This window comes from Mesocricetus auratus, unplaced genomic scaffold (genome assembly GCF_017639785.1).
Source record: "Mesocricetus auratus isolate SY011 unplaced genomic scaffold, BCM_Maur_2.0 Super-Scaffold_100006, whole genome shotgun sequence".
In the NCBI taxonomy this organism is placed as follows: Eukaryota; Metazoa; Chordata; class Mammalia; order Rodentia; family Cricetidae; genus Mesocricetus; species Mesocricetus auratus.
In genome coordinates this window covers 28,104,857-28,130,956 of record NW_024429190.1, presented here as the reverse complement: position 1 = coordinate 28,130,956, position 26,100 = coordinate 28,104,857, and the positions used below count along the sequence as shown (strand labels likewise).

General features: G+C 38.0%; 1 protein-coding gene across 5 annotated transcripts in view; it reads left to right on the top strand.

Moving 5' to 3' along the window:
- Nucleotides 1-26,087, top strand: part of Kcnip4 (potassium voltage-gated channel interacting protein 4) — a 1,120,502-nt gene extending 1,094,415 nt beyond the window's left edge. For all 5 annotated transcript variants that reach the window (XM_005068787.4, XM_005068783.4, XM_040746571.1 and 2 more), the window contains 5 exons: nt 4,912-4,982; nt 18,781-18,888; nt 21,546-21,650; nt 22,210-22,272; nt 24,624-26,087. In XM_005068787.4, coding sequence (XP_005068844.2) covers nt 4,912-4,982; nt 18,781-18,888; nt 21,546-21,650; nt 22,210-22,272; nt 24,624-24,671 — 395 coding nt within the window. In that variant the 3' untranslated portion in view covers nt 24,672-26,087. The remainder of the gene's footprint in view (nt 1-4,911; nt 4,983-18,780; nt 18,889-21,545; nt 21,651-22,209; nt 22,273-24,623) is intronic.
- Nucleotides 26,088-26,100: the final 13 nt, after the last annotated feature.

The window sequence follows — 26,100 nt, the reverse complement described above, 5'->3', positions numbered from 1 at the left end:
AAATTCTAATAAAACAAAGGGAGGCTTCATTAAATGGAAATAGATGTATTGTTCAAATAACTATTAGGCATTTTTTGTGACTTCAATGCAGAGAAGAAGCATGCCCTATTGGATACTGGCAGCTGTTTGCTTTAAGCTCCTGTCCCAGTTTGTTTTTTGCTGTGATAAAACACTCTGACCAAATACAACATGGGAGAAAAAAGGTTATTTCATCTTAAACTTCTAGTTCAGATTTTATCATTTAGGAAATTCAGGAAAGGAACTCAAGGTAGAAGCTTAAAGCAGAAACCAAAGAAACAAACAAAACTGCTTACTAACTTGTTCAGATACCTTTTTTTATACAGTCCTGGCACATCTACCTAGGGATGGCACTCCCTACAGGCTAACATGATCTGGCAATTTGCCACATAAAGTTCCCTCTTCCCAGTTGTCTGTGGTTTGTGGTAAATTGATAGCTGAAGATAACTGTGACACATCATATGTCATGGCTGTAATATTTCAATGATCCCACTTTCTACATTAATGAAAGATTCAACTGGGAATCTGGGGGTGTAGATCAAATAGAGGATCTAATTAACGTTTATAAGGCCCTGGATTTGATCCCCAACACTAAATGGAAGAGGAAGGAGAGGGAGAGAAGATTTAGTGCCATCTGATCATCTGGTTATTGCATTTTTAGCAATTTTTAAGGAAATATCATGTATATTGTCTTTGTGTCTACCAACATAGAACAAGGTATACACATCAAAGCACAAACACAGATGAAAATCTTTGGTATTATTTTTTAATCAAAGTTATTATAAAGTAAAGATTAGGTAGCACTCCACATTAAAATGAAAACTTTATTCAAAAATATTTTTTCATTAGAGAATATCTACTAAACAGAGAAATCTACATTGCAAAGGATTCTTCTAACAATTCCATAGGGATCTGAGGCAGAAAAATCACTTTCTGTCTCTTAAAAATTCTTTGATTATTCATGTTAATTGAATGCATAAATCTAAAGGTACATCATTGAAGAGAATGAGATATTTCTAAGAATGATGACTTACCATTTAAAAATTAATAAGATGCATGAAAATTACATCTCACAGTATGACTGCAAAGGAAAAATGTTCCCAGGAAGAACACAATCTCCGATGGCAGGCAGATTCATATTGTAGCTGTCTACATCTTCCATGGAGTCATAATTTATTCAGCTTGACAGTCTGAGAGCAACAGGTTTCTATGCTTGTGAACAATAAGAAGAAAGTGTCTATAAATCACCACATCTCACCATGTCCTGCACAAATACTTTGTCGTGTATGCAGAAGCCCCTGAACAATGTGAAATGTGTCAGCTTCTTGGCTTTTTCTAAAGCTTAGTGAGATTTTACTAAACATGGCTTGGTTGGGGTTCTGAATGGATATCAACACAGCCATACTGAAGAGAGTATCTCTCAGGGAGATAAAGCATGCCTGACATAAAGCAATGAGATCAGAGAAAGGCTTGCTAGTGCTATTGCCTGTGTGTTTAAGTGTCTCTCTATATGCAGTAGAAGCATTAAGTGTGTAATTCTTAGCACATTAACCCTTACAACATCTTTTAGGAAATGGTTTCTAGACTATCTTTGCTTGTGTTATAGGAACTTTGCACATACTTTGACTATACTGGATCCTCAGCAGCTATTAAAGAAATGTGAATAATCTCAAGTCAGAAAGACAAATCTACAAGCATCCACTGTGCAGCCATCTTATATAAAGCACTTGAGGTGCATACATGGCTTCTCTGAATATAAAAATTAAATTAAATGATAAACATATGTACAAATTGCTACATGACAAATGTATTTCTCATTCCAGGCTACTATATAACAATTTTCAGTGCAATTATTAGGGAGAATTGAGAATAGGTATGTTATTGTGGCTGATATGTTTTTGAGGGATAGGGTGCTTGAACCCAAGATCCTTCATGGGGTAAACACATTTTCTATCACTGAATTCCACCCCTAGTATTAGAGAACTCAGTGACAGAGACTACTATTCACACATATTGATCTACTTACCAGAATGGCAATGCCAAGGATTGTGTATTCAAATACATTAGACTACTACTACATCTTGTGCTTGAATCTAGATGTGGTGAAGTTTAGGTGGTAAGAAAGAACCCCAAACTAATTTCACTCCTCAAAGCTGCAATGTTATCATGACTCAAGAGATTTGGTTAAACATTAGAATAGTAATGATAACTAATATTCACTTAGCATCTAACAGGTTCCTGTAACTATTGTAAACTCTCTGCATATGCAATATCTCATTTAAACTTCATGATGGTCCTACAAAGTATATACTGGCATTGCTCTTTCTTTAAGGATAAGGAGACTGAGTCACAGAAATGTTTAATGTCTCAAGGCCACAGCATTAATATTTGAGAGAGCTGAGATTCAAATTCAAGCACTCTGATTTTATTATCATATTAGCCCAATCTCCCTGCATGATAAACTTAGGCTGGAAAATTGGTAAATTTCCAAGAGCATTGCCAAGGTGCACTGATGAGCAAGAAGTTCTCTAAACCACATCAGTGGAAATCATGAGAGTGTCATTACTACACATCAAGCTTTGAAATTAATGATACAACATTTGAGTAGAATAATTATTACACACTTATATTATCTTGCTTCGTAATTAAAACTTGTAAGCATTGACTGTTATGAGCCATTATTCATGATGCATTTTGCTTGCCAAGGTAAAGATATTTACCTTGATTGTCTACAGAGGTGACAAGAGACTCACTTAATTAAGTTCATTATAAACGATGTAAAACTTAGTTTTTTTTTCTCCCCTGGAAATAAATTTAGCAAAGCATCTATAAACTTATACCTCCTTGGAGCTGTAAGGAGTTTAAGAAGTGAAAAGTATTATTGAGTACAAACCAACTTTCCAAACCTGAATATGCTGCCAAGTCTTCATTACTCTGCAATAAAATTTCCCAATAAATGTACTAAGTGAATTGCAACCAAATTCCTGGTCCCATGTCCAAAATACCTTTTTCCTAGAAGTTATCAATACCACACAGGCATAACTCTAGATATTGCCTGTTTTACATAGTATGAACTCAATTTAGGTGCCTGTTTAACTGATTTAAAGTTAATGGGACTAAGAAGATGGCTTAGTTAATTGCCCACGTATGTAGAGTTGATCTTTTTGATTCCCTATACTCACATAAAAGCCAGGTGTGGCGAAGTGCATAGATAGATGCCTGCCAGAGGTTCATGGTTAACTAGCCTATCTGAAATGGTGAGTTCCATGTTCAGTGGCAAAGTAACTGAACCAACTGTCTCAGAAACTAAGGCAGAAAGTAATAGATAAAGATACACAACACTGACAATTTGTGTCCATTTATGCATGCATAGGCAAATACACAAGCACATCCAGGCATGAAACACAGAGAGAGAGACAGAGACAGAGACAGAGAGAGAACAATTCACTTGGCTGAAGTCAGTGATGCTGCATTATATTGTATTTAACAATGAGGAATGAGTGGAGCTGCTACAATCATTTTTGAGAAACTGAGTGTGCAGTCAGCTTTGAGATGTGAGGCCTTCATGTTAATGACCAATGACACTGATGAAACATTTGAGGTAAAACATTCCTTAGATAGCTCACAGTCTGCAGAGAGCAGAGAGAAATTTGGATGTCCTCTGACAGAAAGCAGAAAAGAAACTTTGAAAGTAGAGGAGCAGTGACACTTGTTTTGATTTGGAAAAGTAATTCCTATCCCTGCTACTCTGACTTAGCTCCTTAACAGCCCTTTTCAAACTAATTCATAATGTCAAAAAGGAAGAGAAGTTATAGTAAATCCCAGTAAAAATAAAAACCAAAAGTCTCAAAATAAAAATTAATGAGCTTTTAAGCAGAAGATAAAGGACTAGCAGCAAAAGGCAGAAAGGTTACATTTTTGTAGGGTGAAGAATAAAGGCTAAAACCCATGAGATGCAGCATTTAACATAATCATGTAAATCTGATCAAGAACTGAGCACAAAAGCACTTCAAAACTAAAGCTAGGCATTCAGAAAAGAAAACAAAGAGAAATACTCTTTAAATGAAAACTAAAGAAAGCTCATAGATTAGTAGATGAAGGAAAATGAAAAGAGAGGACAGGAGCATGAGAAACAAACGGGGGAAGAATATATTTCATAGACATTCAGTGACTTTAGCCTGCATCCAGATGAAGTGGGGATACCGAATCATTCACATTTGTACTAAATACAAACAGCAATGAATCCCACCCAGGACAGAAACAGGATAGTGGCTCTGTACTGTGTGCAATAACATGTAAATAGGAATCTCAGGGTCTATAAAATCATTTTCATCTTAACCACCAGAAGCTTCCTAAGTCACTACTGTCCCAAAGCCAAATTTATTGGTCATGGGACAACCTTAGAATCTTCATTTCTCATATATACCTCTTAGTGATTATTTGACATTGGACAAGTTTCTCAACCTCTTTAAGTACAAAAATACCTCTTTGAACTATAAAGCAATGGCAATACTAATGATGGCAGGGGTATACATGATGTCAACTCATCTGTTTCATCATTTGGCTTCTTACTTCTTTACAAATGGAAATAAAATTTTTCCAAGAACCATGTCCAGACATGTCTCCATAATCTTGGCATCCACTTATGGAACCAGTAGTTATTTCAGGATTGGGATCAACATATATGATGTCATATGTTGAGATTAATCCTAGTCAGAGGCTCACAGAAAATGTTTGTCACCAACTGCCTCACAATGTTGCTCATTCTTATGAATCTTAACTTGTAGTTCACTAAAGAAAAAGGGTGGGTAGCAGAGATCAAATGCACAAGTTGAAGAAAATGGTGGGCTATAGAAACACTAACTAAATGATATCCTCTTTTCGATGTTTCAGATTCCACAACATATGCACACTTTCTGTTCAATGCATTTGATACAGACCACAATGGAGCTGTGAGTTTTGAGGTAAGCCTTAAATTACTGTTCTACCACTTGACTTAAGACACTCTAAAAGGGATTTTGATCTTTGTAGCACAAAAATTAGTGGGTTGATATTTGCTCATTTTTGAAAGATCCAAGAACACCTCCTTCCTCTTCATTATGATGCAGTGTAGTTGTTCTGATCTTACAAAGTTGGACAAATTACCACCTACATTTAGTTTACTTTCAAATATGTGCAATCTATCCAAGCAAAGCTTTCCTCAACAGCATGAGGATAGTTCCAGAAGGCAAATGATTTATCTGACATTTACTGGTACTTAAATTGGCCAGTACTTGGAAATATAGATGTAATATATTTAATCTCTGCTTCAGGAGCCTAGTAAATGTAGAGTAATGCAAGATATTTAATATGAAAAATGCTGCCTTCACCATCCCCAGAAGTTTGCAATGAAATTAAAAATTTAGAGTGACCTACAGCAAAGGCATATACTGCTCTTCATGAAATATGGAATATAATAACCTTAATAAAATTGTGTTCTCTCTCACACACAGAAAGTGGAGAGATGACAGATAGACAGACAGATAGATAGATAGATAGATAGATAGATAGATAGATAGATAGATAATGGATGGATGGGTGGGTGGGAGGAGGTGGGTGGATGGGTAGATGGGTGGGTGGATGGGTGGATGGGTAGAGGGGTGGGTGGATAACACTATGAGTAGAGAGAATATTGTCTTTTGTAGGTAGCATGTCACAGGTAACTAAATGTGGATTCTAGGAGAGTAAATGGAATATTACTTGGGATAGCTATCGGTGATTTTTATTTTTGTTAAGAAAACTGGGATGAGACTATTTTTCACAGCTTTGCTTACATTCTGAGTGACTCTTTTTGGTCTCTGGAAATATGAAATATACACTATCTTACTTTGTAATTTAAGTGTCCAGGAGATGGTAGACAGACAAACAGGCAGACAAACACTAAAGAGTGTGCATTATGGCACTTAGGAGACATAATATTTAGAGGATATATTTTTATTTTGAGAGGATGGAGGATTATAAAGCTGACACACATGAAAAGAAATTCTAATAAGAATCCTGACAAATAAGGGAGAGTGTGGAATGAGAGTAGCTAGGAAAATGAACCAGAGGCAGAAGGAACTGCAAAAAAAAGCCTGTCTGATGGTTTTTATGTATTATGTCTTGAGAAACTAGAAGAAGCTGATCAAAGATATACAAGCTGGATATAGGAAGTATGAAGCAGAGCCTAGGTGGAGAATATCACCCTGGGAATAAAGAGGAACATACCTATATATCTTCTGGAAGACAGAATGCAAGTATACGAGCCAGAGGAGAAGAGTGGGAAAGGAAGCAAAGGCCACATCTCAAACAGGAGTTTGAAGATTGTGTTGTAGGAGATAAGGACCACTAAAGAAGTTTCAGTAGGGCTATTGATGTGTATGAGCTATGTTTCTGAAACTGAGAGTGTAATTAGAAGCTATTTATTCTAAGAGTCCAGACAAAACTGAACTGCAGTAAAATCCTTTGAGATGAGGCAATAGATAAATTTAAAATTATTAAACATGAGCATGATAGAATTGTAGTCATCTGGCATGTTTAGGAAGGAAAACAGTTTGGGCTTAGACACCACTCTGAATACAAGGCTACATGGAGGCAGGCTGAAGGAAGAAGGGTGAATCTTTGTAAATTATCACTCAATGGCCGTAGGGTAGAATTTCCAGACACAACAAAATACCTTGTCATGTGTAGTCTGTCCTCATGAAGAACTCAGCCCATGGGTTTGAAAATTCTGGACCAGGGATCTCAAACATCATCTAACAAAACTTAACCAAGAAATATCCTAAGAAAGGATGGGCAGAAGTCAAAACAAGGTGAGTAGGGTTGTCCTGGTTGCAGAAACAGAATTACTGGATCAAAGCAGAAAATGCAAGAGTATCCTAGCTCTCCTGAAATACTACTTCTAATAACAGCTTAAAACTTCCTGAGGAGAATATCCTATCAGTACTTATTCTATAAGGCTAAAACAACCATAGCCTTTATATACCATTTCGTGTAAATCAACAGTCTACTTCACAAATGTAAAACATAGTTAATGGTGGAGACAAAAACTAATAGTGATTTAGTTACTTGAAACAATCTGTGTATCAGAAACATGGCATTTTTCTATAAGTGTCTCAGAACTTTGTGTTCAATTTTGCATATGCATTAACCTATTGTCAATGATGTGAGAAATATATAGAATTTTCTTATGATGTTTATGTAAATCATCAGTAATTATGATTAGGGCTTATTTTGATTTGGGAGATTAGTTGTGACAATTATATGTGATACACATATTGTTATAATGCCTTTACTTTTAATATAAACTATTATATCAATAAAAGCTGATTGAAAATCAAAAAAAATTTTTTTTTGTTTTTATGAGACAGGGTTTCTCTGTATTGTTTTGGAGGATATCGGTCCAGCCTGGCCTCGAACTCACAGAGATCCGCCTGCCTCTGCCTCCCGAGTGCTGGGATTAAAGGCGTGCGCCACCACCGCCAGGCGAAAATCAAATTTTAAAGCAGGCTACTGAAGTTATATTTTTAAATTAATTAACTACCTAAAAGGTATATAATAAATAGAAATGGATTGGGATCAAACCCATTTTTTTTGCGACAGGTTTTCTCTGTATTGCTTTGGTGCCTGTCCTGGAACTCGCTCTGTAGACCAGAATTCACAGAGATCTGCTTGCCTCTGTCTCCCGAGTGCTGGGATTAAAGGCGTGCGCCACCAACGCACGGCTGCAAACACATTTTTAATAGCAACAACCAACAGCATCCTGGGAAAACCAGTACAGATTTGGAAATTTTACAGTATTTGCTTAAAGGTGAACAAGTCAGAGGGGACCTGGTTTTATTATGACTGGATCCATTCTCCTTCTTGTTACCAAGTGGCTCTGGGACCCTCTTGGCCTTACTATTCATATCTCTGTAACACCAGCAGTGATGTAAATTCACAGGTCAGCATACAAAGGGAAAAGTTATAATGGGAGTGGTGGGTTTGGCTCTGAGCCTGGCACCAAATAAATGCTCAATATTTATTAGATTTTATCTATAGAATTTATTACTTATGGAGTTTTCTAATAAAAGCAATTAATTCTGGCATTTATCATCACATTACAATAGATTACATAGTAATCTACAATCTTTAAACATATTCAGGCAAAGACCTAGATGTATACTTTGTGATATTATGACAGATTTTTATCTCATTATAATAAGCATTTACTGTATTAAGTGCTTAGACATTATAACAATAGCTACTCAAAGATAAAACAACCCCACGCTTATTTAGCTTTCATTATTTAGGCATTATATTGAGTTAATCATATAATATTAATTTCTTAACCCTTCTAGGTACTGTGGTTATATCCTTTTAACATATTGGAAAAGGGAGTCAAAAAGTTAAGTGTCCCACCACAGTTATATAGTTAGAATGTACAATACTCAAGATTCAAATACAGACTGCCTGTCCTCAAACAGTGGTTGGCACACATATAGTTCTCCAATCTCATATAATATACATCTCACACCTGAAATCCCCACAGCTGGCTGAATTTTGTCATTAAAGAGACTTCGTATTTTAGAATTAAAACAACATAAATGATTAGATAGCAAATAGATCATGTATATACATACAGCTCATGCATAGTATTAATATCTCCAAAAAGTCTACAGTAACCTATAATCAAATGTGCTACATCTTTTCAACAAAATACGATAAGAGCCACAACAGCTGTTAGCCATTGCTGTTCCCAGCCTCTCCTGAAATGAGGTGGAGTTTAACTCAGGTTTTACGGACAGAGTAGTGGAAATAATTTTCCATCTAATCTCATGAAGACAGTAAGATCAAGCGTGTCAGAAGACCATTCAGCACAATAGAAGGGACCTTGATTCTTGATTAACCCAAGTCCCCTTCGTTGTGTTTTATAGTGCATAAGTTATAAATTATCTCTGACTTTGTAGTCCCTGATGAAGCTTTTAGGATTCTTCGATTAAGGTAATAGATGATGATGATATGCAAATAGGTAGATGGATGGTAGATAAACAGAGGATATATAAGATAGATAATGGTTGATATATAGATAATAGATAAATTGATACATGATATAGATAAGACATAAGGAGATGTCAGATGAGGTAGATAAATAGATGATAGATAGATAGATAGATAGATAGATAGATAGATAGATAGATGATATTTATTCATGTTACTTTAGTTCAAGCTTTGACACCAGGATACACCAAAATAAATTTTAGCACTAACTTTCAGCATTTCTCCCACCTTCTCAATATGTATTTTTAAGTTCCCAATTTTTAAATAAATCAAATAGAAAATGAAAGACATGGACTCTTTGCTATGTGTTACAGACAGGGAACTAAAATATATGAAAGGCAGGCTTAATAAGTCTTCAGATAAAAGAGTGGGACTCAGGGGTTAATCCTCTGAAACCTGAGATCTTAGTCAGCAGCCAGCAACCTTTCCTTAAAGTACCAAATATTTTTGATTTTGCAAATCAGGGAGCCTGTTGCAGTCCATCCTATCAAATACCCAATTCCTATCAAATACCCAATTCCTATCAAATACCCAATTCCTATCAAATACCCAATTCCTATCAAATACCCAATTCCTATCAAATACCCAATTCCTATCAAATACCCAATTCCTATCAAATACCCAATTCAACCATTATCATCTCCAGGTAATTCACATTGCTGAAAATTTCCCGGGTTGCTCATGCTATTGAAGCTGAGTTAAAATGTTCTTTCTGCCAGAATAATTCTGAAATAGGTACATTGCTGCTATGAGTAACTGATGAGATAGAGCTGAAAGGAAATGCTGTTTGTAGACAACTCAACTCCCATGGAAAATGACACAAGTGGCACCCCCGTAGCTAGGCAGTGGAGGCATGACCCCAAACTAATAGCTCTGTTATTCAGTGTTGGCAAGAAATATTTTCATACAAATATCAGTTAAATTTATGGGGAAAATTTCTAGATGTGCCTCTTTGTTAAACGGCATAACTATTTTCTTTGAAATGTCAGGAGGGAATTATTTAAGGCAATGTTTTTCTTTGCTGAAGAATTCCATTTTTATCAACTTTCTGCATCTTTAGATTCACACACACACACACACACACACAATTCTGTGTACAGAATTATATTATTGTTGTTTTCTGGTCACTCCAGGGGCTTTTGCTCTCACTGAAGGTATCCCTAGATACTGTTAAACTTCGTTCATTCATTTAACAAATATCCATCAAGTGCACTCTGTGCCAACACTCTTCATCATGCTAGAGGCAGAGGTGAACAAGCTAAAAACAAGTGCTTGCCTTGGTACAAGTTGCATCCCCCAAGTTTGTGACAAATTTCCATATAACCCACCTGTTTTCATTGTGAGAGTTCCACGCCTGGGCCCCATTCAAACATTCCGTGGATTCCCCAGGACTGGGGTCCTGCTGCATATAGTCTAGATTTTATTATCACCTCATCACTCTAGCTTCCTCCTTTATTAACTTCAGAGGTTAAGCACCTCCTGGCCCAGATGCTCTCCCCTCCACTTCCTGTCACCTCCAAGTGTATGTCCTATGACTCCCTTGTGGCAAAGGCCTTCATATTCACTGAAAGTTTGGAAACAAAAGAGGGTAATATACACACAAATATCTATAACTGTTCCCATGGTCTGATGACCAATCTCTTCTGTTTAACTCATTTTATATTAACTGTTTAATATTAGTCATGTTTTGCACTTACACACAAATGCAGATAGCATAGAAATCCCATGTGACATGCAGTTTCCTCTGTTACATCCTAAGTTAATAGGGTTAATAATCCAGTTAATGAACTAATATGGACACATTATTATTAACTAAATTCCATGCTATATTCAGATTTCTTTTGGGTTTACCAGATGTCCTTTTTCTCACCCAGTACCCCAATTAGCCTGGGTCACATTTCATTTAGACGTAGTGTCACCTTAGAATCTTGTGAACACTGATTTTCTTAGGCTTGCCTTGTTTGTAACCATCTTGACAGTTTTGAGGAAGTATTGCTCAGGTATTTGGTAAATGTCCTTCAGTTCAGATTTGTATGATGGTTCTCTAGTGATTAAATTGGGGTTATTGGTTTGGGGAAGGAAAAATGCAGAGGGAGAGGGCTATTTTTTCACATAGAATGAGTTCAGACTGTCAAAATGATTTATGATTGTTGATACTGACCTTGTCTAGCTGCCTAAAATGCTATTTGTCAAGTTTCGTAGAGCAGTGTCTCTCCATTTGCAAAACACTGCTCTTTAGAAAGAAGTCATTGTGCAGAAGCCACATGTAAGGGCAGCAAAGGAGGTAACTTAGTCATTTGGAACTCTACATGGACAATCTGTCCTTCCATCTCCAGGCAGTAATAAATAAATGCAACACTTATTTATAGCACTATGGACTCAAGGGTATTTATCATTTTATATCTTGCATTAAAAGCTGATGTGACCCTACTTATATTGCTGCTCATACTGTTCTATTTTAAGTCAAGAAGAAATGTTTCAGTTGGCTCTGCTGTCCCTTTGACTTACCTTCATTTAAAGGGGTTGAGATTAAAATGTGCATCTAAAGAGTCCAGGAAATTATGTCACTCAAAACATTCTCAGTGCTAGTGAGGTCAAGAGTCCTGGTTACAATCTGTTCGGTCTCTGCTATTTGAAAGCAATATCTGTGGCTCTCAGCCTGAGGTTGTAACCCTGGACATATAACTACCTTCCAAACACATTTATATCAGCACCGATATATAGAACCTGATTCTGCTGACTTTTTAAAAGTCTGTTTTCTAACTTATATATTCATTCATGTAAAAAATTATGAATTCCTGCTGGGTGATAGTGACACACACCTTTAATTTTTAGTACATGAGAGGTAGTGAGTTTGAGGCCAGCCTGCTCTACAAAGTCATATCCAAGACAGCCAGAGCTACACAGAGAAAGTATGTCACATAAAAAATAAAATTAAAATTATGAATTCTTGATAGCTCTAAATGTTCTGCAATGTCACTCATAAGAACTGAAGTGGAATGGAGCCTCTCCCTCACATCACCCCATGCATCTCTCCTACAAAGTCAGCAACAATTGTGAGGTACATGTTTATAGCTTGATATGCTACATGAGCATAGGCCTCAGCTTCAATCCAAGCTAAAAGGAAAGCCTGGAATTTGAATCAGAAATCTGTTTCAGCTTCCAACACTGCTGCTCCAAACTCTGTGCTGTGATTCTGTCACATCCCTGAGCACCCATCTACAAAGTAAATACAACAGTACAGTATGCATTCCTCAGACGACATGAGCGGCTGGCATTATCCGACACAGGGAACTGCTCAACCAGACAGCCCCTTACATTAACAGTCTCTAGCATTACTACATTTAATTTCTGTGTCTTAGGGCTGCTTGCCTAAGCTCGTTCTTCTTCCTTACTAATATAAGACAGAATTATGAGAAACAGAGGAAAATGTTTGCTGCAGAATCATTACTAAAAAGGAAACATTTTAATTCATTTACGTATTCAACAATCGGAAGTCATGAAATGAGTAGTTTTATATCCATATCACTATGCGATGTGCAAACTTCAAATTGAAGCTACGGAGGTACTGAAATTAGAGTTCAGTGACCATAACATTTTAGGAAAATAATGAGAGAGAAAAAATGGAAGGAGAATATCATCACAATAGCTTCGAGTTCTGGTCCATGGTTACATAAAATTACATTTCCATTACTGTGTGTTTGTATCTCTGTGTGGTGGTGGACTGCCATTTAAAACATGATTCTTGGGGCTGAAGAGATGACTCAGCAGCACTGGTTGTGCTTCCAGAGGACGAGGGGTGCAATTCTCAACATTCACTTGGGGGCTCACACCTGTCTGTTTCTCCAGCTCTGGGAGAGTCAGTTCCTGCTTCTGGCCTCCAAAAAACGCACTAAATGTGAGTGTCGCCCAGACATACATGCTGGAAAAACACTGTACACATAGAGTAAAAAAGAAATCTTTTTTAAAAACTGTTTAAAATGTGATTCCTATTATGGTTCAAAATGTTCAGAAGTCATGTGACTACATTGTTATATCAAAACAGAAAATTACTTCTTTTTGGTAAATATGATATATTTTTTTATGAGTCAACCATACAGTTACTTCTGATGTCAAGAAGGATTTTCAGTGACGTCACGAAATGATATTAAACATACCAAATAATATTGATGTGGTTAGTAAATATTAAAATGCAATAAGGAGATATTGTGCACTATTTTATAGATCATATTTGACACATGCGTATGATGTAAAATATATACAATATCTATAATGTATTTAAGATCATATGTATGACTTTTATTATCAATATATGGTGAGATATATGTGAGAAAATATTTAATATTTAAACTTATATGTGTTTAGAGTATTTTTCAGTAGTTTTATGATTGTGTATTATATTTGTAATTGTATTTATTGTACATATATTTATGATATTGTTTAACATTTATCAGATAATTAAAGGTCACCAGAAAGGTTAAATCAAAGAACTTCTAATTTACTTTAGTGTGGCTATAATCACTTTTCAAGGCACTAATCATTAAACATATATTACTCCACCTGGAAGCTACACACAGGCAGGTGCCACCTGGAAGGCCCAAGCAGGCTGACCAACTGTGCTGCCATACAGTCTCAGATCCAACACTTTGAGTAGGTCCAAGCCAGCATCAACTCTGTCCATAAACTGCTTGCGTACAAGGAGGAGCTGGTCCTGCAGAACCAGATGTCATTACTAAATACCCCCCATCATGAAGCCGCTGTGGCTATAGCCCACCCTGTTTGCCCTGCTGGGAGACTGTGAACATGGACAGTGGTGCTGTCTGCAGGCTACAAGCACAAAGGCAGAGATGTGTGGCAGCCTGGAGCTCTCATGGAACCTGCCCTCTGATTCTCTGCCTAGATGCAAGATCATTGTGACCCTGGGCAACAGCAAGATATCCAAGATGAATTTCAGTGATGATCCAGTATTTATAGTAATTCAGAAACCAAAAGCCTTGAACCACACCATTGACTGGTTGCAATGAATATTTGCACATAAAGCTGTTTGGACAAAGAAAAAAGGGAAAATAATTATACAAATATATCGCATGACACAAAGCAGTTTTCAGTGTCATTACAATAAGTGTACATGTGATGGAGAGATGGACAAGATGGAGGAACGGAGTGGTGCATGCTGCCTGGAAAGAAGTAGAACTAGAGATGGCAGAGACAGGGGAGAGAAGGTCAACGGTGGGACTTGTCGTTGCCCATTCGGGTCTGTAGTGTGATGTGGACAGCCTGGAGCTTCTGCAGACTCAGCCCCTGAGCATGCTTCCCTACATGATGTCCTCACTCTGAGCAATGGCAAGATGTCTGAGGTGAAGAATGGTTTAATTTTTTGGATTGGACCTCCTCAAAAGACCTCCATGGTCCACGCTACCCAGGAGGTCATGTTAGTATCCATGGTCTGTGCTGCTCCCACTGGCCATGTTGAAGTCTCAGGTTCATGTGGATGTCCATGTCAATATTGGAGGTGCACACTACAACCAGAGGTGGATGTCCTTGTCTGTGCCCCTCCAGGAGGAAATGTTAGTTTTCATAGTCTGGGTTGCTGCAGAAGGCCACGTTGGGGTCAATGGTCCTACTGCAGCTTGGGTCATGTTGATGTGCATGGCCAGTGTTGCAGAGATGTAAGTGTGTGGCCTGTACTGGTGCCTGATGACAAGTTGATGTCTGTGGTCTGTGCTGCTGCCAAGGTCCATGTTGGAATTCATGAGCTTATGTTGTCACTGGGGGCCATGTTGATTTCATGGCCAGTGCTGTCATTGAGGTAATGCTAGGGTCAGTGGTCCTACTGGGGGTCCTGCTGGAGGTTATATTGATGTCCATGGCTAGTGTTACCACTGAAGGCCAGGTGAATATCCATGATCTGTGCTGGAGTCGAAGACCATGACTGCGTCTATAGTCAATGCAGTAGCTGAGGGTTGATATCCCTGGTCTGAGCTGCCACTGGAGACCATGTTGTGGTCAATGGCCAGAGGTCATGTGGATGTCTGTGGTCTGTACTCCTGGAGAAGGCAACGTTGGCGTCCATCATCTGTGTTGCCATCAAAGGCAATGTGGATGTCCATGGTCTGTGCTGCTGCCTGAAGTAATGTTGGTGTTCATGGGCCAGACTGTAGCTGGGGACCATATTGGTATCAGTGGCCCATGCCCAGGAGGCCATGTTGATATCTGTGGCCTGTGCTGCCACAGAGGGCCATGATGGTGTCCATGGCCTGTGTTGTGACAGAGGGCCATGTTGATGTCTGAGATCTGTACTGTGACCCACATGCTGAAGACTGTGACACTAGAGGCCATGTGGATGTCTGTGGTCTGCGCTGTGGCCAGAAACCACGTGCAAGTCCATGAAGTCAGTCTCTCACTGACTGTGAAGGACAAGGAAGCTACTCTTGCAGTGGTATTAATGATTGCTAACTCACAGTTGAGAGAGAGACATGGAAGGCTTCTGTGACAACTTCTGACCCCTATCATCTACCCCAAAAAAACAACAGCCTAGACAGGAAGCCATCAAAGAAAATTCTTAAAAATTGTGATAAGGATGCTGAAGTGTAGCTCTCCACAGTTGATGACTTTCAGTGTGGCTGCATGTAAGGAAGACTGTTTTCTTTAAAGTGTGGCCACTTGGAGAATGGCAACACTCCTATGAGTATATGGACAACACAAATCAGACTTTTTTCTTCTTTTTTGCGGGGAAAGAAACTTGGGGAAGAAGACCTGGGAGGATGGGGAAGTTGAATGCGACAGAGGTGCATTATGTGAAATTCCCAAATAACATTATGGTGGGAAAAAAATAAAACTAAGCCGGGCGGTGGTGGCGCACGCCTTTAATCCCAGCACTCGGGAGGCAGAGGCAGGCAGATCTTTGTGCGTTCGAGGCCAGGCTGGACCGATAGCCTCCGAAACAATACAGAGAAACCCTGTCTCGTAAAAACCAAAAAAATAAAATAAAATAAAATAAAACTAAGACATTACTGTGTTTCAGTAGAAATAAGTTAGTCATCAGTTCTACAGGATAATATCAGGCTATACTCTTGTGAAACATATAAGCATATATCTGTGCATAAATATATGGATATGTAGATATAATTGTATACATTATTGGTATCTTTTGTCCCAAGCAAATGTAACTTTAGTTAGCTCCTGAAATTTAATTTTCCAAATATTTTAAATAAGAGTACAAGGACTGTGTAAATTTGACCTACTTAAAAGGTCATGTTAGAGAAAATCAGTATTTTAAAGTTCCTATGAAACCATGTAAGGAAAACAAGACACAGCACACACAATTATTTTAATGACTTTCTATGCCGAGTCTGTCACCTTTGTGACCTTTAGTGAGTCATTTAATGTCTCCCATCTGGACTTTGTTGCAGCTACCTCCAAATGGGTTACTCTCAGCTGGGTGGGGGGAGGTGTCTGACTGATAGAAGTAAGAATAACTAATGCTCAGGGAATAGTAACCGGCCCTGAAAAACTGAGTAAAGGCCTATTAGATGAAAGAGAATGGCCAGGTAATAACCACGTCAGACCTTGCTGTCTTCCAGAGAAGGATCTACAATAGTCACACTACCAGTTGTCAATCATTTTATCAAGTAATAGAGTAAGCCAATATAAAACAGAGAGAGGAAAAAGAGACACAGACAGAGAGAATCAAAATATTGGGTGCTAAAAACCTCCAGCTGAAATCAAGTGAGGAAGCCTCATTAAGGCAGGCAACTGAATTTCCCAACAGAGACTCCTGGGCAGAACAGTGTCCCCTTGGGCAAAGGATTCAAGTATAAGGACAAATAACACCAGGAAAGTGGTGTTATAAACATCCAGCGGAAACTGACTGGGGGAGTTGAGGTAGTCAGCTGTACTTTCTACTTCTTTCCCCTTTAGGCATTTTTATGACACAGGATAAAGAGCAGTAATCCCATTGGAAATGGCTTTGCTCTATCTTAATAAAAAGATAGTTTTACTCCTAAGCTCTTTTGTCACTCCCACTTCCATCCCTGTCACAGTTAGGGCAGCAATCTTTTCCCAGCCAAAGGACCTTGGACCATAGCCACTGTTTAGTGTAAGTCTGCTCGAGATGATTAGAACTTAAGAGGAAGGTATGTGTGAAAGGAGAGCTTTCCCTAATAACATCAGAAATCATAGAAAAGCTGGTGACAACAGTGTGATCTCTATTGGCTCACAGGAATGAAGAGACCAGAAATGGCTCTGACTACACACTAAGGGTGGCCCAGTTTATTAGCAAGATGCGAGGAGCAGCCCTTGGACTTTGTGACTGACCTCCAACCTTACTAGCATTATGTATAAGAGTCCAAGAAACTCAGAATCACTCTTAGACTAGACTCAGTACTGTATCAGTCACAAATCTGGTGGTTTTGGCCAGAGGTGACAGGTCATGTTCTATTACTAGAGTCAGGGGTGATATTGAGCTTCTCTATTGTTGTATGGTCCACTAAATAGAAACATGTCCAAAAGGAATATACCTTTTACTAAGGATGCAAGTAACAAGAGTTTTCATTGTGCTAGAGGGTCTCTCTTTCACTATTTCACTTTGGACAAATGAGGAAAAATTAAGTGCAGAATGGCATATTAAGCTATCATTTATATAAAGAAAAGGGGAATATATATAAATAAGTGTGTCATACATAGCCACAAAAACTTGCTGGAATAGAAATAGCTAATTTCAGTTTGGGAAGGGGAGGAATTTTAACCAGCCATCTTACATAAATTTTAATTTGTGAACTATATGTATGCTAACTACCCCAAAGGCACCACCAAAGGAAAAAAAGAACCACTATATGAAAACTAGGACAGGAAAACAGCTATAAACGATGGAATGCACAAAAGGAGAGAGAATTCAAGTTCACCCAAAGGGTAACTTCTGGATTTCCCTCACTTTTTCATTTCTAACAAGAGATTGTCCCTCCTGAGTTTATCACATTGCATAGTCTATACTTTATGATATCAACAAATACACGTGAATTTTTTTCAGGATAACCTGGTTCCCTTTCACTTTAATCAAATCCATTTAAACATTAGCAGAGAGTTCCACAGAGTAAAACCAGTTTCATAGCCAGTGCCCTCTCCAGGGACTGTTAAAAGTATCTTAACTCTTTCAATCATCATAAAGTCTTTATGAGGGAGATATTGTCCTTATTTTTATAGATATGAAATTAGAGATAAAGGAATGCTAGTTTAAATACAGGCACTGTAACTCCAGGTTTTTTCATAACTTCCCACATGCCAATTATAACTCGACTTCTACTTAAAGAGCACAGATTATCTGCTTCTATGGACAAGCCTCATTTCTTACTCTTGGTATTATTTTTTTCTTTTAAAATGTGTGTGAGTGTGTGTGTGTGTTGTGTGTGTGTGTGTGTGTGTACACATACATGCACAAGCTCTGTCTAGGTACTCATGCATAAGGACACAACTTCCAATCCTGTGATTAATTTAACTCACTTTCTAATTAGATGAAAATGTCTAAAGGCAGGTCATAGGTCATACAAAGAACCCGGAGGAACTGAAGACTAAAAACGTATTAGTAATTTGGAATATGGGCTCTTGAACATGGAAACATGTTCAAAATCCAGAGGGCTGTTAATTTTGCTACCATTATTTAAGAGGGACTTTTACTAAATTCTAAATTGTGATTTTATTACTTTTTAGGATTTCATCAAAGGTCTTTCGATTTTGCTTCGAGGGACAGTACAAGAAAAACTCAACTGGGCATTTAATTTGTATGACATAAACAAAGATGGCTACATCACTAAAGAAGTAAGAGATGACACACCAATTTAGCTATCCTCTGGGATATTTTTATTTAACTTCAAAATATTAAACAATTTCAATGGTGACTTTAAAATCACATTTTAGGACATGAAAAGAATTTTTTTTCTTTTTTTGGTTTTTCGAGACAGGGTTTCTCTGTATTGCTTTGGAGGTTGTCCTGGAACTGGCTCTGTAGACCAGGCTGGCCTCAAACTCACAGAGATCCAACTGCCTCTGCCTCCCAAGTGCTGGGATTAAAGGCATGCACCACCACCGCCTGGCCACAGAAATCAAAAATATTTTATGTGATGTTGGTAGAAATGTGATACATTCTAATAAAAAATGCAACAGATAGGACTTATTGTAGTAAATTTTCAAAGAAAACTTGAAATATGTCAATATTATATTCCCTTTTTTCCTGTTGATATGGGGGAAAGTGGGAATCCTTGGGAGTGGTAGAGTGTAGATGTAAGTTTCTGTTCATCTGGGTCCCACAGCAATTTGGTTCCAAATAAACAAACTGAGGCTTATATTAATTATAAACTCTTTGGCTGATGGCTCAGGCTTCTTGTTGGCTAGCTCTCTCTTAATCAGTACCCCATTTTTATTCATCTGTGTATCTCCACGTGCTCTTGGTTTACTGGCAATGCCTAAGCCTCTTGTTTTCCTGGCAGCTACATGGCATGTTACTCACAGCTCACTCTTCCCAAAATTCTCCTAGTATGTTAGCCCCACATATACTTCCTGCCTGGCTGTATCCTGCCTGTCCATTGGCCAAATCATCCCCCATCAGCAGAGCTTTTATCATGTCAGGTGGACAACAGTTTCAGGGACAAGGGCCCCAGAAAATCAATAGTCATCCAATGGCTACCAGGTACTTCCCTTGTTTGGGGGTGGATAAGGACAATGGTGAGTTCAACCAAATACACCTGGAGGTAAGCGAATAATGAAAGACGTCCACAAATTACAATTCTACTTTATTTATTTAAAACAGCAGGAAAGAAGGCAATAAATAGAGGATGAGAGAAGTTAGCCACCCTTAGCAGAGAATGCTAATAAAATTGAAAAAATATTCTGCTGGAACCCTGGGCATACTTAATGGTCATATGGCCTGTATTTCTCTCTGCATAAAAATATCTTCCCCAGAGTGAGTTTGATCAAACAGTCCCATTTGAGGAAAAGTATTCCAAACCAATGGCATGAACATTACTTATATGATACACAGATTCAGTGTGCCAGGAAACTAGTGCTTGATTAGTCATTGGTTGTCTCTTGGGCTGAGTATACATAGGGTGAAATTAGGTATCATCAAGGAGTGCTAAATTTAAGACTTCATAAATAGAATTACTCGTTGCATACTTGGTATAGCATGAATACCTGTTGCCTAGGTGATGGGGATGTCTTTGGTATATATGTTTCTTTTATTGGTTAATGAATAAAGCACTGTGGCCAAAGAGGCAGGATGATAGGTGGGACTAGGAGACAAGGAGAATTCTGGGAGGTGCAGGTAATCATGATGCAGGACGAGAGAGGAATTACAGGTCTGAACTTTTCCTCCAGTAAGATAAGACCATGTGGAAATATTTAGATTAATAGAGATGGCTTATTAAGACAGAGATAGACAATAAGAAACCCTAGTCACTGGCCAACAACTTTATAACTAATATAGTGTCCATGTGTTTATTGGTGCCACCTGCCAGGTCAGAAAACTCATGCTTATACCTAGGTACCTCAAGAATATTGAGGAACTTAGAGAACATTAAAAATAATAGCTCGCCGGGCGTTGGTGGCGCACGCCTTTAATCCCAGCACTCGGGAGGCAGAGGCAGGCAGATCTCTGTGAGTTCAAGACCAGCCTGGACTACCAAGCGAGTTCCAGGACAGCCTCCAAAGCCAGAGAAACCCTGTCTCAAAAAACTAAAAAAAAAATAATAATAATAATAATAATAATAATAATAGCTCTTCCCACTTGAACCATTCTTTTGTTTCCTTCAATGGTGACAAATGAATAATGTTCTATCCTTTTCTGTTTAATACAGCTCATCAACCCTGCCTACATTTTACTTATATCTTACAACTTACCTATGTTAGAAAGTTTTTAAAGGTTCACTTAATTTTACAAACTTCTTTATCATGTAATCCATATACTCAAAAGTAAATATGAATAGAACCATATCATCTGCCTAATCTAGGGTGTGTTTTATGTCAAAATCTGATTAAAATGACACGGCATAAAATAGATTTTACTTTAAAAGCTAACAAAATGTTAAAGTGCTTCCTAGTTAGAATATTTGAATTCATATCTTACGTGACTTCTTTTTGATGCCAAAATAGGAAAAAGGGAAAAAATAACTCCAAGGACCTTTATTGTTAGTAGCTAGTTTTATTACTAAATGAAAAATATTTCTAATAAGCAGAAATCAATAAATGAGATACTTGGAATCTACTTCATTTCAAAACTGAAATCTCACAGTTGACTGTTACATTTGGGTCCCGCTGCTTTCAGGCTGTTTGTTCGCTTCTGGCAAACCAAAAGGCACCTCATAAAGAATTTAAGAAGCAAACAAGTAAATGGAACACTATGAACAAACTCTCCTAATGCATCTTAGATGGGCTTCTTCACACTTGATATGCAGCCTCACATGAGTGCCTTTACATTTCAGGAGATGCTGGACATTATGAAGGCAATATATGACATGATGGGGAAATGCACATATCCTGTCCTCAAGGAAGATGCTCCTCGACAGCATGTGGAGACATTTTTCCAGGTGGGAATGAAAAATGTGATTGGGGGTGAGGGACAGTTTGAATTTATTTCTCAATACTTATGAAGCACTTTGATGAAAATGGAAAAGAATATTCACAGGGATAGGACATGTACTATCTTAATTTCATGATTTGGGGTTTTGAATTTATTATTAAAGACAATTGTAATTCCAGAAGAGTGACTACATCCTGACTAAACCATTCTCTTATTTCCTAAGTGTTGTCATGCAATTCCCACAAGAACCTTAATAACAAATTCTCAATACTACTTTCCCATTCTACAGATGAAAAAATCAAGATACTATATATCTATGAACTGTGCGAGTTCCTGTCATCTTTAGAAAACAGTTTTCTTGACTCATGCTTCTCATTACAGGAAAGAGGATACATGCTATGATGACTTGGCTCCACCACTGTAGGAAGTCACTAGTTCTTCCTAGCATGGGATTGTCCCACATAACACATGCTGCGTTACATTCTTATTTGTTTCTATCTATTAGGTACAGGGAGGCTATCAAAAGACAATCCAGTAAAATGCTTTGTTCTTTCCTTTCTCAACAGAAGATGGACAAAAATAAAGATGGTGTTGTTACCATTGATGAGTTCATTGAAAGTTGCCAAAAAGTAAGTGATGAAAAGAACTATCCCTTTTGTTAGCATTAGTTACAGTGAGCACAGCCAGTAAGAAGTGAGCAAAATATAAATCTAGTGAATAAGCAGAGCATGATACTGAGGCAAGCTTCTCATGTGAGCACAAGCACATTTATGATAGCATGCCTAACCTGAGGCAAAAATTATACATGCACTCCCTTTGTTTCTGGAAACCTTTGCAGGTTACTCATTACTGACAAATAAAAACATAGATGCCAGGTGGTGTTAGTGCATGCTTTTAATCCCAGCACTTGGGAGGAGAGGCAAGCAAATATATAAGAGTTCAAGGTCAGCCTGGTCTATGGAGAGAGCTCTAGAACAGTCAAGGTAACACAGAGAAACCCTGTCTCGAAAAAAAACAAAACTAAAAAAAACAAAAACATAGATTTAAATGACTGTTTCTGAAGCTAGAGAGGTGGCTCGGTGGTCAAGAGTGCTTGTTGCTCCCCCTAGAGTACCTGGGCTTGGTTTCCAGCACCCACATGGCAGCTCCATTTCTGTAACTCCAGCTCCATGGGATTTGGCACCCTCCTCTGGACTCTGCGGGCACCTGTATGCTTGTGCTCACATGCCTACACACAGTCGTATACACATACAAACATAATGAAAACAGAAACTTTACTCTTCCCAAGACATAGTTCATTTAAAACGTTATGTTTAATTATTGTGTCACTATAGAAAAGAAATCTAATGCCACAAACAATGAAGCTTATATTGGTCTTTGTTGTTTTTTTTTTTATTTGTGTGTGTGTGAGGAAGGAGGGTGCCGTGGCACACATTTGGAGGTTAGAAGACAGCTTGCAAGAGTCGGTTCTTTCCTTTCCCATTGTGAGTTTCAGGGTTCAAGTCCTCAGCAAAGTATCAATGATTTAATTACACAGACAAAAACTAGAATTTTGGCTGAATCCAGTAATTGCCCCCACTTACAAAAATAAAGAGGAAAACAATTCTTAGCAGAAATCTAGTAGTTCCATGCTGCCTGGAAATCTAGACTTAGCACACCTAGAGCGATTCAACACCATGCAAGGATAGAGCCATATTTACAAATAAACACGTTTGCTGGAGGTTTTTTTTTTTCAATTGTTTGATTTCAACTTCCCTGATGCCTGCTTGCTTCTCAACACCTCTGAAAGATTTAAAGTGGTGACATCTCCCCTTGGTGGTGGCATAACTTAGGTTAGGGCAGTGGAAGCATCAGTGACTCATCGCCAGCACACAAGGCTCACTACAGTGTTTACCAACAAGGAAGAAGTGTCGTTCAACAGTTCAGCATGTAACTGTAGCTCATTTCAAAGAAAGGAGCTAAGCTGAACACAGCCACTGTGCAATGGTTTCTCCTGACAAAGCATTTCTCTGGCGCTCAGAAACTATTCAGTTTCGAAGTCATACAGATTTAGCAATAGCTGACAACTAAAGGGGTAAAATGGCCATATGTGTGTTGATTATTCTCTGTCCTGGAAATGGATATTTGTACACTTTCTGTGCTTTGACTTGCAATCTACCTAAAATGCCAAAGTTCCCATCTGTTCCATTTGGATGATCTCTTGAAGCTCACCATTCTGGTTCTCTAAAGGAATAAAACTGATGCAATGGATATAACATATATGTGTTCTCCATATATAAATATATAATCTCCATATTTTTTTTTATGGGAAGAATGGGGGGAATTTGTTAATTGACTTACAGAATGCATTCTCAGTAGTTTAAGATTGGCTGTCTCACACTGAAGAGTCTGAGAATCTGTAATTCTTCAGTCTACTAGGCTGCATGTCTACAGTCTCAATCTGGCACTGGAGTCCTAAAAGACTCCTGGAGAGCTACTGACCTTCAATCTATGTGGAAATCCCGAAGAAGCTGATTCTAATACTAGCAAAGAAATACCGTAACAACAGGGTATATCAGCTTGCCAGTAAGAGTGAAAGCAAGCAGCCATAAAGCAAAATTTTCTTCTTCCATGTCCTGATGCTACCCAGATTTAGGGTGGGTCTTCCTGCTTCAAGTAATGTGATCCAGAAAATCCATCACAGGATTGACTGCCCAGCATCTTCTTTCAGTAGATCCCAGGTGTCGTTAACAATCATTAGCCATCACACTCACTGTTTTTGTCCTGACATCATTTGAGAAACACTTGTACCAAGTAAGACTTAAGGGAAATACCTAAAGGCATATTTAAGAAAGCATGAAATGGAGCCTTGTGGTTACTTGTATAACAAGTAAAGAGTATCTACACTGGTCACATGAAGGGCATTAGCCATGCTTAGGGTTACAGCAATACTTTCCATTATAAACATAGCAGATAAAATCCTTCTGTTTCTCCCTTGCAGGATGAGAACATAATGCGCTCCATGCAGCTCTTTGAAAACGTGATCTAGCGTGTCAGCACATCCTCCGCTCAAGAGGCAAATGTGAAGCACCCTACACACTTACAAGTTGGAGCCACCACTTCTAGCATAGATTGCTCAGCTTTACACTGAGGCATATTATGCAAACCGCTTTGTTTCAATATAAACCCCCCACACCCAAAGATATAAGTTTTCCAGCTACAAATCTGCATCTTCTCCACAACATCACTGGGGTCATGAAATGTATTGGCTCGTTTCATACTCTGAGAAAAGGCACAGAATCTGGAATAGTTTTGATGCTTAGCCACGGAATACTGAGGCTTTCACAGATCAGTGATTTTTAAAATCCAAGTGGGTTTTCCTACTCGTTTGCATGTATTCAGTCCTGGATTTTAAATGGCTTTGTAAAATATTTACATCTGCATTTAATTTCCAGAAAGCCAACAAACTTTCATTCAATTTGAATCATCTAACAATGAAAAATAAACAAAGATTATTGCAATGAAAATAAAGTCCAAAAACACAGTCCCAATTTCTATGGCTTCTCCACCTGCTGTTAAAGACATTAATATATTTGGCATTTTTTAAGAACATCTAAAAAATTGGTTTATTATAAGATGTTAGCATATACCTAACAAAATTATTTTAGTATTTGTTAATTTTCCATATTAAAGCCAAGGCTCTACATAATCCATGTAACTTTGGACCCATTCTATCTTACATGTAGACTGTTTTGTATTGTGTCATGAAGTAGAAATTCAAAGTGTCAAACAAACCAAGGATGTTTACAGACTTGCAAAGGTTCCAATGTCTGTCCTCCAACACCTAGTGATGCTTATTAGCAAGTAACCCTAACAGCAGTAAGCGGCAACTCTAGCCACCCCCAAACCTCCTAATGTTCTCATAGCATGTTTAGTATAAGCCATTCAGGGACAGAGCATCCTTGACTGCCCCAAAGTCACCAGGAATGAAGATAAAACAAAATAATCTTTGAAACACTGGTGATTCTATCATATTGGAAATAATGCATAAGACTGGATAGAAAATGAATACAAGTATTGAACAGTTCATCTGAATTGCATTATGATTTAGCTCATCATAGAACGTAAAATGATTCAGATTCATTTCAGTGACCTTAAGCCAAAACTGTAGAGTTGCCACAACAGTACTACAGACATACACATCTTCCCTGTTTGTAGAAATATCACAAGTACCAAGAGGATACAGGAGGAGAAAACTTGCGACTGTCTGAAACAATAAATCAGGTATCTATTCTGGTGTAGAGATAGGATGTTGAAAGCTGCCCTGCTATCACCAGTGTAGGAATTAAGAGTAGTACAGTACATGTACACTGAAATCTGCCATCGTGTGTTTGTGTAAACTCAATGTGCACATTTTGTATCTCAAAAGGAAAAATAAAAGCAAAATAAAGTGTTTATTACTCTACTACATCTGCTAT